This window comes from Petaurus breviceps, unplaced genomic scaffold (genome assembly GCF_028583685.1).
Source record: "Petaurus breviceps papuanus isolate PSGF00001 unplaced genomic scaffold, PetGlider_PUasm1.0 185, whole genome shotgun sequence".
In the NCBI taxonomy this organism is placed as follows: domain Eukaryota; kingdom Metazoa; phylum Chordata; class Mammalia; order Diprotodontia; family Petauridae; genus Petaurus; species Petaurus breviceps.
This window is the reverse complement of record NW_027185797.1, coordinates 28,752,363-28,769,764: the sequence shown is the minus strand read 5'-3', so window position 1 is coordinate 28,769,764 and position 17,402 is coordinate 28,752,363. Positions and strand designations below refer to the sequence as shown.

Below are 17,402 nucleotides of genomic sequence, written 5' to 3'. Positions count from 1 at the left end.
TGATTTGCCTATGATCACTCAACTAATAAGAGTCTGAGGCTGGATTTGAACCCAGGAACAGGGGTCTTCTTGACCCCAAGCCTGGCACTCTATCCACTCTGCCATCTTGCTGTCTCTTTTTCACTCATACAGTTCCCTGATAGTTTACTCCAGTTTCTAATTCACTGGTGTGTCATGGCCCACATACCCTTAACAAGAATCTCTCTGTGACCCTGCATAGGATTTTCACGGTTAAATCCTCAGAGACCATGACTCACAACTCCAGTCATACACCACCACTACTCAAACAATGGTATTAAAGGGATGGGACTTACTGACTGGAAGATCTCTGAAGCCATAAAAAGAGGCAATCCCAACTCAGTCTCCTGTTAAATTCTGGACCCAACTCATAGTCTGTTTCCAGTATCCATTTAAAATACACATTCTGATCTACAAACTCTATAAGCTGTCCATCCAACTGCATGTCATACTCTAGAAGAACCTAGCACAGATGAGAGCTAATCTGGTTTCAATTTGCTGAAATAAAGAGACTGACTCTCAGGCAGTCTATTATTCTTCCTGCGGCTCCCTCCCTGTGTCATTTTGGGAAGGCCATTCCACCTGTTAATGGGGGTTAGACCCGATGACCTCCATGGTCCCTTTCAACTCTGGCGTCTATGATCTATGACCAAGGCACTAAAATTGATCCAATTTCGAAAAGTTTTCATTCAGGTAGATCAGAAAGGGTTCGAATAAATTGGCTTTTCTGTAGACATCTCAGAAGTGTTTTACAGAAGGATCACTGAACTATATGATTCCCATAAGTCAATTTGGGGCTAGGATTCTGATAAGCTAATAATTTCAAAAAGACAAATCAGACAACCGTACACTTTAAGAAATCTCTCTGTGTAGATCTGATTGTAAATAAAAGGAAAAAATGTGGAACATCAAAGGACTTTAGGAATGAAGATGGCTTTCTTTTTTAGCATTTTGTCATTCAGAGAGTTTTAAAAATGATCAGACATAAATTATCTCATCTGAAGATGGAAGTGAGTGAACAGCTTCCAGATCTACAGAAAGAAGGAAGGCACTTTAGGACAATTAAACGATTTCCCTGCAGGCAGTGTCTTTCCAATCTGAGCTAATGACATCATTTAAGGAGGATGGTCCATTTAACTAAGAGGATCTTTTACAAGGCAGACAGACAGAAGGCAATCTGAGAATGTTTGCAAGGACTTTCCATATTTCAAAATTATAATGGTAAAATGCCTACATCAAATTCTTAAACTTAGGCATTAATCAATATGGTGAAGGAGTAATTTCATGAGAAAAATGTAATAAAGCTCTTAAGAAGTTTTCACCAGTATTTTTCCCTTTTAAAAAGTCAATTCTTTCTTAATGGCAATTATGCTTGCTACTAGGGAGTGGTGGGGACTCGGAGTTTGCTTGGAATTAGGGCCTCGCTTCAGAAGTGCTAAAAGCACCTTCCCCACTTGCACACCTACTGTTTCTCCAGGAGCCTGAAGGCCTCCATCAACTGAACTTGGAACTCCTTCATGTGCAAAGGATGGCTGCCAGCCAGCCGTGACAAACCTGGATTGACCACAAATTAAAAGCCTAATTCTAGTGGGTGGATAAAAGGCTTCAGGAATACCCAAGAGAGCCCTTTGCTTCACCCTCTGGCCTAGAATCAGAAGTCAGAAGTCTGAGGGGATGGACTGCCCTGCAGTACAAAACTGATGGTCTACCAATTCAGAGGGTCATGGCTCATCCCTGGATCACTTTCCCAAACTCGGGAAATCCTACGAGCAAATCTCAGGACGGCCAAGTGCCCACAAAATATTCCATTAAGAGTCTCCAGAAAAAGGTTTAGTTTTTGTTTTCAGGATTGCTATTAGCATGGTTTCATCTCTCTCATTAGTAACAGCTTTTAAAAGAATTACTGTTCATTCAGGGGCATTAGTGTACAAGAATACTCACTCACCAGCAACACAGATTTATTTTTTAAATAAGTAAAAAAATGAGTCAAGTTGTTAGCTAGTTAATAATGGCAGGATCTTAAAAACAACCAGACTCAGCCTTTAACCAGATTTCACTGACTGTCTGCAAAGAGCTTTGGATTTGAAGTCAAAGAAGCTAAGTTCAAATCCCAACTCACTTCCTTACCTCCCACCTAAAGGACCTTAAGCAGCCCTTCACTTCTCCAAACTCCACGCGGCAAATGGAAGGGAGGGATTTCAAGGCTTCTTTCCATCTATGTGTCCACCCTGGTGAGTCACACTTCAAAGTCCTTTGTAGGAAAGATCTAGATGCTTGATACTTAACCGAGGACCATTTTCCTACAGCATCAATATGGAACTGGGAGAAACCAGAGAAGAACATTTCCTCAAGTCTCATGGCACTTCTGATCAGGTAAGTTGATGTTCTCTCTGTGTATAAGATGTCTCCCCTCAAAACACACACACACACACCAAGCATCAAATAAGTTATTGCCTTTAGATACATTTTAAAAATCAAATATGTTTGACATTTTGGCATTAATTCTATGGCATTTAACTAATCTTCATGTTTCTAGCTCTGCATATATTCAATATAGCTGTATGTTTTATAAATAGAATCACAGAAATTTATGTTCATGATTTATGAAAAGAACTACAATGTACATCCAGCTCTGTTTACTAAAAAATGTAATTTATAGGGAGGATTCCAAATTTTCCTCTCTTGAAAACTTTTAAGTCAGATGAATACAGATTCCTAAGTTTCAAAGCTAAATGTGAAGAGAAACTCCTCCTATATATAGCTGGTTTTATATATATTTGTTTGTATGTTGTCTCTCCATTAGAATGTAAACTCCTCAAGGGCCTGGAATGTCTTTCACCATTTTTTGTATCCCCAGCTAGGCACAATGCCTAGCACATAAGAGGTGCTAAATAAGTTTTACAGATTGATCGATTTTTAATCTAGAATTTAAGGACTACCTATGAAATTGAAATTTAGTAAAATTCCATTTATTGTGAAAAACAGAGTTCCAAAATATTTTCAAACATTCTGTGATTCCAAGCTACAGTGACATATCTTAAAAAGGAAATTTCACTATTCCATGACACTAGACAGACTGAACTGAGGAGAGAAGGCATCAGTTTGCAATCCTGCCTTCTGCAGGGAGGCCTTCTCAGTCGGCCCTGCTCTAATATCTCCCCTCTGAGATTACTTCCCATTACACGGGACAGATCCTGATGTACAGAGGTATCTACATGCTAGATCCCCCATTCGGCCTAGAGTTCCTTGCTTTGTCCTTGGCTCAGGGCCAGGTTTATTAAATGCTTGTTGACTGACTGACTGATGGATGATATTCAGTCTTTTCAATCGTGTCCAACTCTCCTTGGCAAAGAGAGGTTTGCCATTTCCTTCTCCAGTTCATTTTACAGATGAGGAAACTGAGGCCAACAGAGGTTAAGTGACTTGCTCTGGGTTATACATAGCTAAGAAGTGTCTGAGGCCAGGTTTGAACTCAGGGAGATGAGTCTTCCTGACTCCTGGCCTGGCGTTCTATCCAATGCACCAACGCACCAGCTAGCTGCCCAACTGATGGGTAGCCAATTCACAACTTTAAATGAGCTGTGTTTCCAAAGTTTCTTAGCAGTCAATCAACAAGAATTTATTAAATGCTCACTATGACCTCAGAATAAATTTCCCCACAGACACAACAAGTGGTTGGTTCCCACGAGAGCCCACCACCTTCTACTGGACCTATAACCAACTCAAAGGATTGTACTGTGGTAAAAGGACTATAAACGTTAACAGCCACATAGAAATGATGGTACAGACTCATTAAGAATGTCAATTTAGGGCCCTCCCCCTCCCCCAACCTCCCTACCTGTCAAGCAGTGGAAGACACTGAGAAGGAAATCCCAAGAGACTTTGTGACAGGCCCTGGGAGGATCTGGCTGGGCCATTGTTCAGGACTGGCCCTGATGGATGGGGGTCAGTCACAAAGGGATAAGCAAGGAACTGACTAGAGCAGAAAGGAGAACTGGGGGGAGTTTGGAGAGCTGACACTAGCCCTGGCCCTGCCACTGACTAGCTGCGTGGCCTTCATCAGTTATTTAAATTCTCTGCACATCATTTATGGAGTGGCCAGATGTTCACACTCAGACTTGGTTCAATCTCAGATGTTTCCTCCTCCAGAAGTTTGTTCTGGAATTTATGAATTCTCATTAAGAAGATGAGAAATAGCTCTGCCAAGGTTAACTCCTTGGTAAAGTATACATGTGTTCCTTTTCCTGAATTGTCCTCTGATATTAATCTGAAAATAAGTAATCCATAGACAGTTCAGACACACCTGAGATTTGGCCTTGATAAAGGGAAAGAGAAAGGAAGGGTGGGGCAGGAGAGACCCACAGCTGGGAGGTCAGGCAAAGACGCTAGCGGCACATAGCTGCCATCTGATTCCCTGCAAGGAAGCCCCTTTCTTCCAGAGACCAACTGAAGTCCCAAGAGGGAACAGACAAGAGCCAACAGTAGAGATGCATGGAAGATGCAGAGGTACAAGCCAGCTCCACAGAAGCCACAATGCCCAAATGAAGCAGGAGCTCCTGGGCCCACAAAAGAGGATTTTAGTGGCAAAGCTCTTCAGAGGCCACGGACCAAGCAAAGGGCAGAGGACACAGAGTGGTAGGGCCAACCCCAGCCCTACCCTTCACAATGTACAGGGTCAGGGAAGGGGCCAACAGCTGAAGGAACCCCAAGGGACTGGGAGATCTCCAATGATGGGAGATTTTCTCCGTTCAAGAATGTTTAACCTGCTCTTAAAGATTATAGAATACTTGAACTTTAAAAAAAGATGCTTGACTTTTTCCCTCATTCAGCAAATGGCAGGAATAGCTAAATGAAATGAAGTTAAATGAAACCCACTTTTTACTCCAAGCTACTAAAAATGCTTTTTAGGTTTACACAAAGAAGGACATTTTACCGAATCAGAAGGCACCACCTTGTCCAACCATAGCTGAAAAAGAATACCTCCTCTCCAATCCCTGCCAAGTGGTCAGGCAGGGTCTGTGGAAAGACCTCCAGTGACCAAGAACCCACTGCTTCCTGAGGCTGCTCCTCCCTCTTTTGGAGAGCACTAACTGGCAGGACGTCTCTTTCAATCTATCATGCCAAAATTTGTCTTTTTGTAACTTCTACCCCTTGCTGCTAGTTCTGCTCTCTGAGATCAAACAGAATAAATTTACTTAAAGATGGCTAGTATATCTCCCCAAGGATTCTCTTCTTCAAGTTACACGTGACCAACTCCTTCATTCATCTTCATGCGGTATGAATCTGAAGCCCTTTACCACCATGCTGATTTCTCTCCCTTAGATGTTCTCTGGTTTCCTAAAATGTCATGCCCAGAATCAAATCCAGTACTCCAGAGGAGACATGGCCAGGGCAGCATACAAGGGGACAATCACCTCCTCGTTTCCAGAGGAACTGCTGTCCCTTCTCAAGGCAGCCTAAGACTGTCATATGTTTTCTTGGCTTTCTGGCAATCATAATCGAGGCCTACAGGTATATGACTTGAGGAGCCCAGAAACCATCCCTATATCTATAAATGGGCAAATGAATAGATATTTATTTATTCCCCACAAACCTACTGCTAACACCTAAAACATACTGATATTTTACCCTCTAACTTATCGAAGAAATGTCCCCTGTTGAAATATAAATAGCCCTAGTGGGTCTAACACTTACTTGTCAATTAGAGAAGTAAGAACAGAATCCTGCCAAACCACCACATGGAGAGATGTTAATGGGTAGACTTTCATAAGGGAAGCAACAAAGAAATGGATCAAGAGGAAAATAGCAAAGCAAAATGGCTAAAAACCAACAGCAATCAACTATAACAAGGAGAGAAGCAATAACCCCCCCCAAGTATTCTGGGAAAGGTTGGAATGGCTGCAGTGACTGGAACCCCATGGGTTTAATATGGCCGTGCTGAATGAGGTCATTCCATTGGTTTAGCAGAAGGGATCAAAGAAAATATGTTCAGGGCATGGTTACAGATTAGGGAAAGGATGCAACCAGTGTACTGAGGGGGTAGACTGCAGAGAAGGGTGTGGCAGAGAAGGGCTGTGACAGGCTTTACTACGGGGAGGGGGCAACCATCATCTCCAGGAACGTTATTCCTGGTGTGTGTATGAGAAGCAGGCCAGGACAGGTGGCTTCCCATTGAGGACAGGAGAACAGAAGGACGCCGCAAAGGTAGGAAGGCACCAGCCAGGAAGAGCTTTTAGTGTCTAAGAGAGCACTTTATCCCTGATCCCGAAGGCAATGGCAAACCACTGGAGTTTATGTAATCGGAGAAGAAGGGGGACTGGCTTGCTCTGGCAGACTCTTTAGAGTATCAGCCTAGCAGAAAGACCAAGTAAGAGACCTGGTCAAGAACATTAAATTTGGCAACTGAGAGATCACCAGCAACTTTGGAGGGAGCACTATCAGCTGGAGGATGATGCTGGAAGCCACAGGGCAGACAGTTTAGAAGAGAGTGAGAGGCAAGGCAGTAGAAACACAAAAGCAGATGAAGATTTTAATAGAGAGACAAGAATACAAAGGCAGGAGCAGATGCAATACACTGGGCTCTGGACTCAAAGGAGCTGGGTATAAACCCCTTCTCTGCCACTTACTGCCTGTGGGATGCCAGACACTCACCAGATCTTGGGGGTCTCAGCTCCTCCTCTGAAAAACGAAGGGATGGGCCTAGAGGGCCTCTGGACAATTCTAGAAGAAATGGTATGCCTCTTGAATGGAACAGTCATACACACACACACACTCACACACTCACACACAGACACACACGCACATACACATACTCACATGCACTCACACTCACACACATACACTTGCACACACACATGCATGCATACTCACATACACACACATGCACAGACACACTCACATGCACACACGTACTCACACACACATGCACACACATATACACATACACAACATATACCACTACCTTCTTTTGACCTTGCATATGATAGGTTCCATCTAAAGTAAAGAAATTAAAGGTTTGATCCAAACTCTTTCAACTACATACTAAACTACAGGGTTAATTAACAAAGTGTAATGGAAAGCACTGAGCTTGACTGAGGAAACCCAAGTGCTGAACTCATCAAAGCCTCTCGATCATTGGTTGTGAGAGGCCAAGTAAGTCCCTGAAAGCTCTTGGGGCCTCAGATTTTCCTCCAGCAAAATAGATGAACCCCCCCCCAGCTCAAAAACTCTGAGCCCTTCACAAACTTCAAGGAGAGGACATCTCCCAAGGTAACTGCTTACTGACAAAGCTCCACAGGGCAGTTCAACACAATAAACTTCTGCAAACACTGACAATGTGTTCTGAGGAAGGTGCTCCCCAAAACCAACTTGAAACCATCTTGACCCATTTTAGTAGAAGCTACTACTACAATAAAAGGGAATCCTCAAATACCCCCGGAAATCATGGGCCATCTACAGAAGATACATACTTATGAAATACATATGAGACTAACAAGTTTGTTCTGCTAAGTGTAAGTTTTATACCTCAGAAAGCATAAAAAATAATATAATTGATCTCACAATTCACAAATTGAGAAGAGAACATGAATAAGAAAAAAGGGCATGTGTATAAAATAAAACCTTCATTAGTCATTTCAAAATTTTCCAAATTTTTCACTGGTTTCCTTTGATTTTCACTTTACATTATTTAACTTTATCACCAAAAAGTGCAAACAAATACTGAAATAAACAAGAAGGATTCTATTCATCTCACAGCTCTGGAAGCTGCCTCACAGGGCTGACCCTAGAACACTAAGAATGTGGCCTAAATGTGTTTGAGGAAAAAAAAGGGGGCTGAATTCCTAAGACTAACCCACCAGAAGGCTTCTTCCAGCCTTCTCCTCACAGCCAACAGTGTGGATCACCTCTCTCTCTGCCAGTGGCCCCACCACCTTACAGCCCCTATTGGAGGCCTTCATCTCCCTCACTGTTTCCCTACCATGTCTAAGGTCTGACTGTAATGCTCCAAGGTCACTGCACAATAACAAAGACCAGCCTGACTGTGCATCGTGAAACTTCCTAGAGAGCTCATAAAAGCTTGTTTTCTTATCATTTTGTCTGTATGAAGAGGGAAAAACATCAGGTGATTTCACTTTCCGGTAGTTAGGTGCTAGTGGGGATTGCACCACATCACCAAACATCTTTGTTCTCTTGTTTCGTGTATGTACACTATCCAAGGACCAGGATGGTGTTCTTTATAATCCCCCCAAATACTTGGTTATACATGCAATACATGTCTTTAACAGGTGAATGAAAATATTACACATACATCTGCATATTCTAGGTGCTGTTTTTTTCCTTATTTTGTCCTCCCCCAATTTTTCTAATTTTAAAATTAAATAACCTAAATATTATTCATAAGAATAAAATCAAAGCTAATAAAAACACTCTTTTGAGTGCACATGTTGAATACTCTTACATTTCATTATATCTTTGGCAGGTATACAGCATAACTTCTTATAAAGTAAGTTCATACAAGGCAGTTTAGTTACTAAATTATCAAAACAATTTCATCATAGGGCAGTCTCAACCATAAGGGAGTCTCCCAAATAAACAAATGTAATAAACATTTATTAAGCATCTACTATCCTCAAGGCACTGATAAAAGCACTGTGGCCACAATGACAAAAAAACAATCATCCCTGTCCTCAAGGAATTGCCATTCTTTTGGGAAGACACAACAAATGCAAATAAAATACAAAACGACACAAAGTAACCTCAAGAGGGAGGGATAAAATGATGGATGATTGGTGCAACACAAAACTTTGTTATTGCTATCTGTCCTCATGACACCAGGAAGGTGGTGTCATGCCTTGTAAGTTAACTGGACTAAAGTGAGGCAGGGTAAACACTGAGTAATTTCAGGGCAAAGGCACCAGCAAGCGGAAGAGCAGGGCAGGCCTTATGGTGTAGGGTATGGTGTCTGAATAAAGCTTTCTAGGAACATGGAGACATCAATAGACCAGGAAAGAGCCCTGGGGGGATGGGGAGGTCATGCAAAGGCAAGACATGGAAAGAGATGGAGGGCTGGCTGGTGCTCGGAGTGCATGAAGAGCAACAGGCAGTAATCCTGCAGACAGGGAAGGAGGAGACAGACTGAGGAGAGCTGTAAATGCCCAACAGGGGGCTTGTGTTTGGTCCTACAGGCAACAGGGAACCACTGGAGCTTCTCAGCAGGTGAACAGACAACGCTTTAGGAAAATCCATTCAATAGGTGGGTGAGGAAGAGGTGCAGAGGGGGAAACGTGTGAGGCAAGGAGACTAATTCAGAAGGTCCTGCAAGAGCTGAGGCAGGAGAGAAGGGATGGGGACCTGAGCAAGGTGGTGGCCATGGGAGCAGAGGAGGAGGCAAAACTGACAAGACTTGGCAACAGAGAGGGCAAGGGGATGAGAGAGAGGGAAGAGTTGGGAATAACTGAGGTTGAAAAATTACTTAAAAACCAGGTTAGTGTTCGTGCAACTTTCAGGTTTTAGAACTTTCTAATCATGACAAATCTGTGTCTAGTAAGTGGGAAGAAAACAGAAGGGGTAGTATGGTTTAAAAAAAAGTGTGTATGTATTCTGTATACAGATATATATACAGAACACACACATATGTACACACACGTGCACACACACAGTGAGCTGACTACATAGCTCACTGTGGTGCAAAGGGCCCTCTTTGGCCAGCCTTCAGGAGACCCGAGTGCTACTCTCAGCTCTAACCCTCTGGAAATCTGAGCAAGTCCCTTGACCATTCTCAGATTTAGAGTCCTCACCTATAAAACAAGGGCTTTAAATGGTATAACCTCTGAAACCCCTCCCAGTCCCAAAATTCAATTTAAAAAAATATATGATGATACATATATTAAGTGAGAAATGTTCTGTTGGATCTATAACTAGGGTGTTTTAAGGGCAGCATGCTGGGAAGTCAGGCATAGAGTTCATCACTATTTATTAATTGGGACTCCACACTTAAATTGGCAATAATAGTGATCAACACCACAGTACTAGACCATTTCCAGAGTAATTGCACCTCACCCACATAGATTCCCCCATTACCTCCCCTGTATACAATATGCTTCGTAATTTCCATCCTCAAACTACAGTGAACTATTGGTGCAGCTCGTTAAAATTGCTGTGTTATCCCACTACATTTTAATGGGGAATGAAATGATGTTTAAATAAGTATAATTTGCAATATACCTTAATGCTTGGAAAAGGCAACATATAAATCAATGACAATTCACCATTAACGCCACTAAAAGTTTAGTCTTTTGCATTTTCCATAGAAAATAACAAGGCCTAATCAAAGCAAGCCACAAGAACACAGAAATTTCTTGTGAAGAGACAATAATATTTTCTTCTCCTTCGGGGGGAAAAAACAGCTTCAAGAAAGCTCTGATTGCCCCACCCACCACTCCCACAGGTGAACTAACAATACAGAAATCTGCAGATTCATTATGTTAGAAGTAGCTCGCTTTCTTAAGAACAGTCTAGTTCAACTCTGCCCAATGCCCAAAGATCAAAAGTCTGTAACATGTATATAAGGACAAACTACTCTCCCAACCACTGGTAAGTTTTATAATGGCGTAACAACAACAAAGACTCTTTTGTCTATAAAAAAAAAAAAACATTTTAAGGCATTTTGAGATTACATAAAAACTAACAAATGCAAACAATGTTATTGCATTAGAAATGAGAATTTTTAAAGATCTTCTTTATCTTTTTAACAAGAGAGATTGGTAATTTCAAGAACATTGTCCTTACTGCCTAAAACTCCCACAATTTAGCTCATGAGTAAATGTCAGCAGCACAAATCTTTATCTGGTCATCGTGTTTTAGATTAAAAAAAAAAAAAGAAAACAAATGTAGCAGTGCAGAGTCCAGACTTTGGCTTGTCCTATTCCCAAGCATTTGCATTTTTAAACAAACTGAAACCAGCCTTTTTCCATGGCTTCTTAGAATCCTGGTTTGCTATTTCTTCCTTTCTTTTAAAGAGAGCAGTTACGAGGAGATTGCCATAGATTGTCAAAGGACAGCTGTTTGATTTGATCGGGCATATTACAGCCTAACTGTATCAAATCACTCAACCTCACCCTTTTTCCTTTTTTGGACCCGAGGTTGCCACTGAGGTGACTATTTATTAGTAAGTAAATACAGAGATGGTCATATTATGCATAGTGATATACCCTAAGGTCCTTTTATTGTGAAATGAGTGTATTTGCCCATGCACACTTTATGTCTGTGTTAATGTCTGCACTTGCTTTAACTCTCCCTAAATCCCAAAACACGCCTTGAGATTTTTACTGCAAAATTCACGCCAAAGCACTTTTTTGTTTGTTTTAAATCACCAAAATGTTATTATCTGCCATTAGCTTCTCTTGGGAGTCAGAAATGGGAAAAAAAAAAAAAAGCCCAATTTCCCCTAAGTTGAAAAAAGCAGTTAAAAAAACTGAATATTCAGAAATATAACTGACTATATTTTGACCTCTGAATTCTAATATTACTTATACAATTTCAATTTAGCATCAAGAATTACTCCAGTAAAATAGATAAAAATCAATTTTAAGCTTTAAAATATATTGGCAATACAGGATGGTAGTTGTGTTTTTTTGTTTTGGTTTGTTTTTTTTGCAATGATTATTCAGACTAGATTACCCCCCAAAAAAGTATGATAGTTGAAAGAAATAAGTAACAATTATCAAAGATGGAACAATAAAATCAGCGTTGTCTGAGCCCAAAATCACTGTAGTACAAGGCTTTCTCTGAATTTTGCTGCTAGAGACCAGGACATACAGTGTGAGTGAGAAAAGCTATAAAACCATAAAAAACATTTGCTTTTTCCTGCCCTGGCCCCCTAGGATCATAAACCCCAGACCATCTCCTTCCCGAATTTCTCTTTTCTCACTGGTTTCTTAACTGCTGGGTTATAAATAGCTTTGTCTTCCATTGAAGACACACGTTTTCTTCTGCAGACTCATTTCCTGTGGGAAATGATATGCTCCAAATTCCATACAAACACTTTATTAGAATCCAAAGTTTCAGACTTCTTAAGCTACCTATATTAATTCTGATATTTCAAAAATTGCAAAAATCCCAACTAAAACGTTCATTTTATTTCCAAAATTGTTAATGAAATGTCCTCCTGTCGCTATTATTTTTTATTGAAAGATGCTAAGAGCAAGTCAGTATCGATGGATCAACATAGACGAGCAGCAGAATTGATTTGCTATCGTTGGACTTACTGGGCAAAAAAACAACAGTATCCAATCGCATCGAAGCATCGCGAACCTATCTGTTCAATGCAGCTCTGAACGCTAACCTGCTGGCGCCCGACTTTATCCCCAATTTCAACAAATATTCATACTGTACTTATTGTTTGCATTTTTATGAAATTATGGATCCTGTTGAAGCCGTAGAGAAGCAAACCCCCAACTGGCTATGGGCTCGCCTAGACCACGACTTCTTTTGTCCGTCAATCAACAATAAAGTATTATTCTACCATCACAAAAGGCAAACCTTTGGAGGCAGCAGAGTTCTATGGGTTGTGCAAATGCCCAGTTGCTAAGAAGCAAATATGCCTCTCTTCTAATCAAATAGCCAAGCTCAGCAATGCCGCTGGCTCCGGGCAAGAAGCAAATTCCACCAGCCACAAACTTAGAAACAGTCTTGAATTATTTGTTGCTGACCGCTGGCTGAACCCTGTCCTGATGAGCACCATCACCATTAGCCACTACTCAATGTATTCCATCAACCAATGGCAACAGCAGCCTGCTACAGCTCAGGCTACAAGGAATTGATCAAACAGGGTAATGAGACTATTTCTTCATGGAGGTTATTTTAAATGAATATAAATATTTTCTTTCTACATAATTTGCCACAGAAAGGTCACTGAACTCTCTGTGATTCCAAAGAAAAATGCTACAGTATCCCCTTTACATATTTGAGTTAAGATAAAAGCAACAAACAATTCTGGGTATTTTTTGATATTAAGCACAAATTCTAATGACCTAGCAGCCCAGACAACAGATTAGCTCTAATATTTTATCTGCCCATTGAGTTACAACCAAAAAGCTGATCAGATGCTATTTTAAAAATATAAAACTAATCATGATTTGCCAATTAAAAAACATTTGTAGGAGAACATTTCTGTTTAAAGATAGCACAATTAATCTCTCACGTGGATGATTGTGAACGAATGAATCACAACGTATGTCTTCTTAGCTCAAGTTATTAAAATTTGATATAATTGTTGTAAATTATTTAGTGAAGAATTCATTTTTCTATAGCCTACCTCCTCCTGTTAGACAGTAGGATAAAATGCATGTTAACTCTTCCAGTTGGCATATGAATCATTGCATTGACATCTGATCTAGCTCTCCTAACAGGGTGGCATTTATTGCTTCTTTTGCCATCTATACTTTAAACCAAACCACACACAAAAAAAAGCCTTGAACTCCTGAATAATGGAACAGAATCACACCCAAGGCTTTTCTGTTCAACTATACTAAGATCATTCTAAAATTTTAACATAAGACATTTTTAGTTGCTATATAGAGAACACTGTTGATATGGTATTTTTACAGCTAATTAAAATCATTTAGTTATTAGAAAACATTCCTAACTCACAAACCAGTAATAAAAATGATTCAAAATAAATATTTCTAATATATTGGTAAGAGACAATTACTCCAAGAAGAATTATGCATTATATATTTCACCTAATTAGAAGCTTGGACTCTGGGAAAATACACTTTCACATGGATAAGTTACTCTGAAAACTTGGTACAGATACCTAATGGAAGATTATTATGATGCATTAAATAACTATTAATTTCTATTCAATTAGGCAATGAAGAGGCAATAAAAGCATGCTACAGCTTAAATGATCAAATGAAATCAAATGAATACTTATCTGAACTAAAGAAACTTGTTGGGGGGGGAATTACAAATGCTGAAATTACATTTGGGACTTTTTGGGGGGAGTAAAATGATCTTTGAATTCACTTATGATTTTTCCAATCTCTATCTGCAATCAATAAAAAGACTTTTCAATTACCATACAATATACAAAGGGAGCTCTTTTAACTCGTAGATGACAGTTCCTGGTGATTTCAGAGATGAGGCCCCATCAAATACACCATCCACAAATCTTTTAAATTGTTTATGGATTCCACCAAATATGACTAGATTGCAAAATGAAAGACAAAACAAGCCCAGGAATGTCCCTCTTAAAAAAAAAAAAAGCCCCGACAGATTGCTGCTGTGTGTTGCTGGATGTTTATCTATGTCACTTGATGGCCAAAGTAGGATAAGTTTCCTTCTTGGTGTAAAGGAAGTATGAAAGCAGTCATTACCCCACTGTGGATATTCAGAAATCCATAGATGTATTCATCAGAATTTTAAAAGCACAAAAATGAGGAAAGGCACACGCGCGCACACACACACATTTAAAAGAAAATAAGTAGGATAGAACAATGTCTATAATTGACATGAGGTTCATCTCTCCTAAAAGAAAAAGCTACGAAGCGTTAAAAAGGAATCGGGCTGTGAGACTGAAGAAAGCGGAACCAAATACATGCTGCTTATTCCAGCTTTCTCCCGTTAAAATTCGGCCATAATCTGAGAATAGACAAAAATTCATAAATCTCTAAATAAAAATCAATAATCAGTTAAAAGAAAATTAGGATCTGGCAGCAAGAGACACCCTATCAACTGTCTAACAATATAACAAATTCAGTCTAAACCACAAAGAACCAATTTAACTTCTGGTGCCAAGGAGCCAGATGGCACTACTGGAAAAAATTAAGTCTCCAGATTGGCAGCTCGACCCTGTGATTATTGCCCAAGGGAGGACAAAGTGGAAGAAAAGCGGGAGGTTCAGTAGGATGGGGATAAATCAATTATCACCAACTTGCTACATCCTTCCCATGATATTTTAATAACAGGTCCTAAATACCATACAAGTGGATATTCATGGTTCAAATGGTTCCAACATGCTAGAAGGAAGGAAAAGAGGAAACAAAGAATATGATAAATAAGAACCAGAGAGAACGGGTTTCAAATAAACATTTGGGCTGATTTTTTGTCACAAGAAAGAGACCAGAGCAGAAGTTGAGGGATAGAGCGCTGCAACTGGCCATGCGCCACAAGTCCTCGGCGCCCAAGGTTTTGTATTGTAGCGCCACTTTGAAAATTCCGAGACTTTTTTTTCCCCTTTGCTTTGCATTTGGTGACTGTGTTCTCAACCTTCTGCATGTTTTTCAAAAAATTAATCCTTCAGTGGATTTAAATTCATGGTGAAAAGATGATTCCCAAGGACTATTTCATGACCTAAAGAATAATTTGCATTTTCTTGTATGTTAGTATGTTGGAGAGAAAACGACATCTCATGCATTTTAATGTGCATTTGAAAACATGTGAAGGCCCAAATGAACTACATTTTCCCCAATTTGTAATACTTTTCCCACTTCCATCCTGTAATTCAATTCAACATTAATTAATCACCTATGATGTTCATGGAACTACTGAAACCCAGTCCACGAAATATTCAGTTAAAATTAAATAGTGGAAAAGAATGAAAAATACATAGTTAATATATGCAACTGTAAGAAATTCATGATCAGTTCTTGCCGGACCATTCAAAAACAGGGGTGTCATTTATTGAGCAATAACTGGAAAAATGTATGCTGAGATTTGGGCTTCCTATTACTAATCTTCCATACTGTATTATTATTTCTGGGCATTTTGAGATATGTAGGTCAAAAGAGCTAAAGTTTCCATCATAATATTAAAAAAAAACTTGGTACCTACCTGTAAAATAGCTGAAAAAAGGAAATTTTGAAATAAAAATGGTGCTGACTAGCACAATTCATTGTTGGTGAACAATAACATTTTGGATTGAGTTTACCTATTTTTACTAGCCACAAAATCAATCCGTTTCATTAGTAAATTTATCTGGTTAAGAAATCAAGTTTTCTGGCCAGTTTATTTAAGCAAATAAAAGCAAGAGAGATAACAGCAGCTTTTTTAATAGAAAGCTGGCTCCCTCGTCTGTAAAAGAAAGGGGCTGTGGGGGAGGGAGGGGGCATAGACTCTGAGCTCTTTTCTGGCCCCACAACCCTGATTCCCTAAGATCTGGAAGCCCAGAAAGGCCCCTGTTGAAAGATGAGTCCAATCACCTCCACACAAATTTGATCAATGTCCACTGAAATCTACTCTGATGGATTTCCTGGCTCGTGTCAGAGGATCAGGGTGCGGCTTGCTCCTAGGAGTCTCTGGGTACGCGCTCAGTCCCTGGCCGGTGCCTGGACACCTGCACTGATTGATGGCCGCCTCTGCTCTGGAATCATGCATGTCCCCCAGAGCACTGCTAGACCATTTCCCATACAGAGCTCAATTTTAACAAGGATCCCTTAACAGCTTTGCTGGAAAATGGAGAGGGAATTTAGGCTACCCATGGCCATTCTGGCTTCCTAGGACACATTTTTTCCATCATCATTTTGGGATAAACAGCTGTTAAGCCTTCACTTCCTGAAATAAACAGACAACAATGATTTTCTTTCTACCAGCTAGTTCACATAAGTGTCCGGGTTGCCGGACACCGACCACCTAGGTTCCCATATGCAAATAGATCCATAAAAATATGAAGTGTAATGGCTACCTAATGGCTTTTTAATAATAGATGAAAACTAGATAGAAATGGCAAGATAAAAGAAAGGGAAGATGAAAATAATGAGAAAGTAGGGAGAAAAAAGAGATAGAGAGAAAAACGATGTCAACAAGGAAGGGATGGAGCTCTGCATCCCAAAGGCATAGAGGGAAATTTTTAAAAGGTATGATTTTGAAAGTTGAAATGTAGATCAGGAAAAATATTTGCTTTAGCACAATAAGGGTCACTATATTATATTTCTAATCTAAATTTCACACCTGTAAAGAAATCTGCCAACAATAATCCTAAGACATTTTGCCTTTGACAGGGAAGGACTGCTAATGAGCAGATGTTGCTGTCAAAATTTCAAATACATAACATCAAGAGAATAAACAACTTTAATATGATTTTACTATAAAAATATCACACATCAAAGTACAGATTGATTTCATTTTAAGAAAACCTAACATATGAAAATCCACATCTATACAACAAAATTCGGATGTGAGTATTTGTGTTTCTAATTGCAGTGTCTACTGATGCCTACGAGGATATCTTCCTTTAATGGAGGAGACCCTGGGTTCTCCAAAATTCTGCTGGCGCTGCCCAGGTTCTGCCTTACCTACCAAGCAGGAAAGGTTTTCAGGCCAACCCACAGATAGACTATGTCCATCACCCAAGGCCCCATAAAGCAAAGTTCAAAGACATTCAT

The 17,402-nt window shown here is 39.9% G+C and overlaps 1 protein-coding gene across 4 annotated transcripts in view; it reads right to left on the bottom strand.

Annotated features, from left to right (window-relative positions):
- Nucleotides 1–17,402, bottom strand: part of SKAP2 (src kinase associated phosphoprotein 2) — a 222,496-nt gene that overhangs the window by 128,952 nt on the left and 76,142 nt on the right. For 3 of the 4 annotated variants that reach the window (XM_069088674.1, XM_069088673.1, XM_069088675.1), the window contains one exon: nt 6,670–6,738. The exons of the other annotated variant lie outside the window; for it this stretch is intronic. In XM_069088674.1, coding sequence (XP_068944775.1) covers nt 6,670–6,738 — 69 coding nt within the window. The remainder of the gene's footprint in view (nt 1–6,669; nt 6,739–17,402) is intronic. 4 annotated transcript variants of the gene reach the window in all.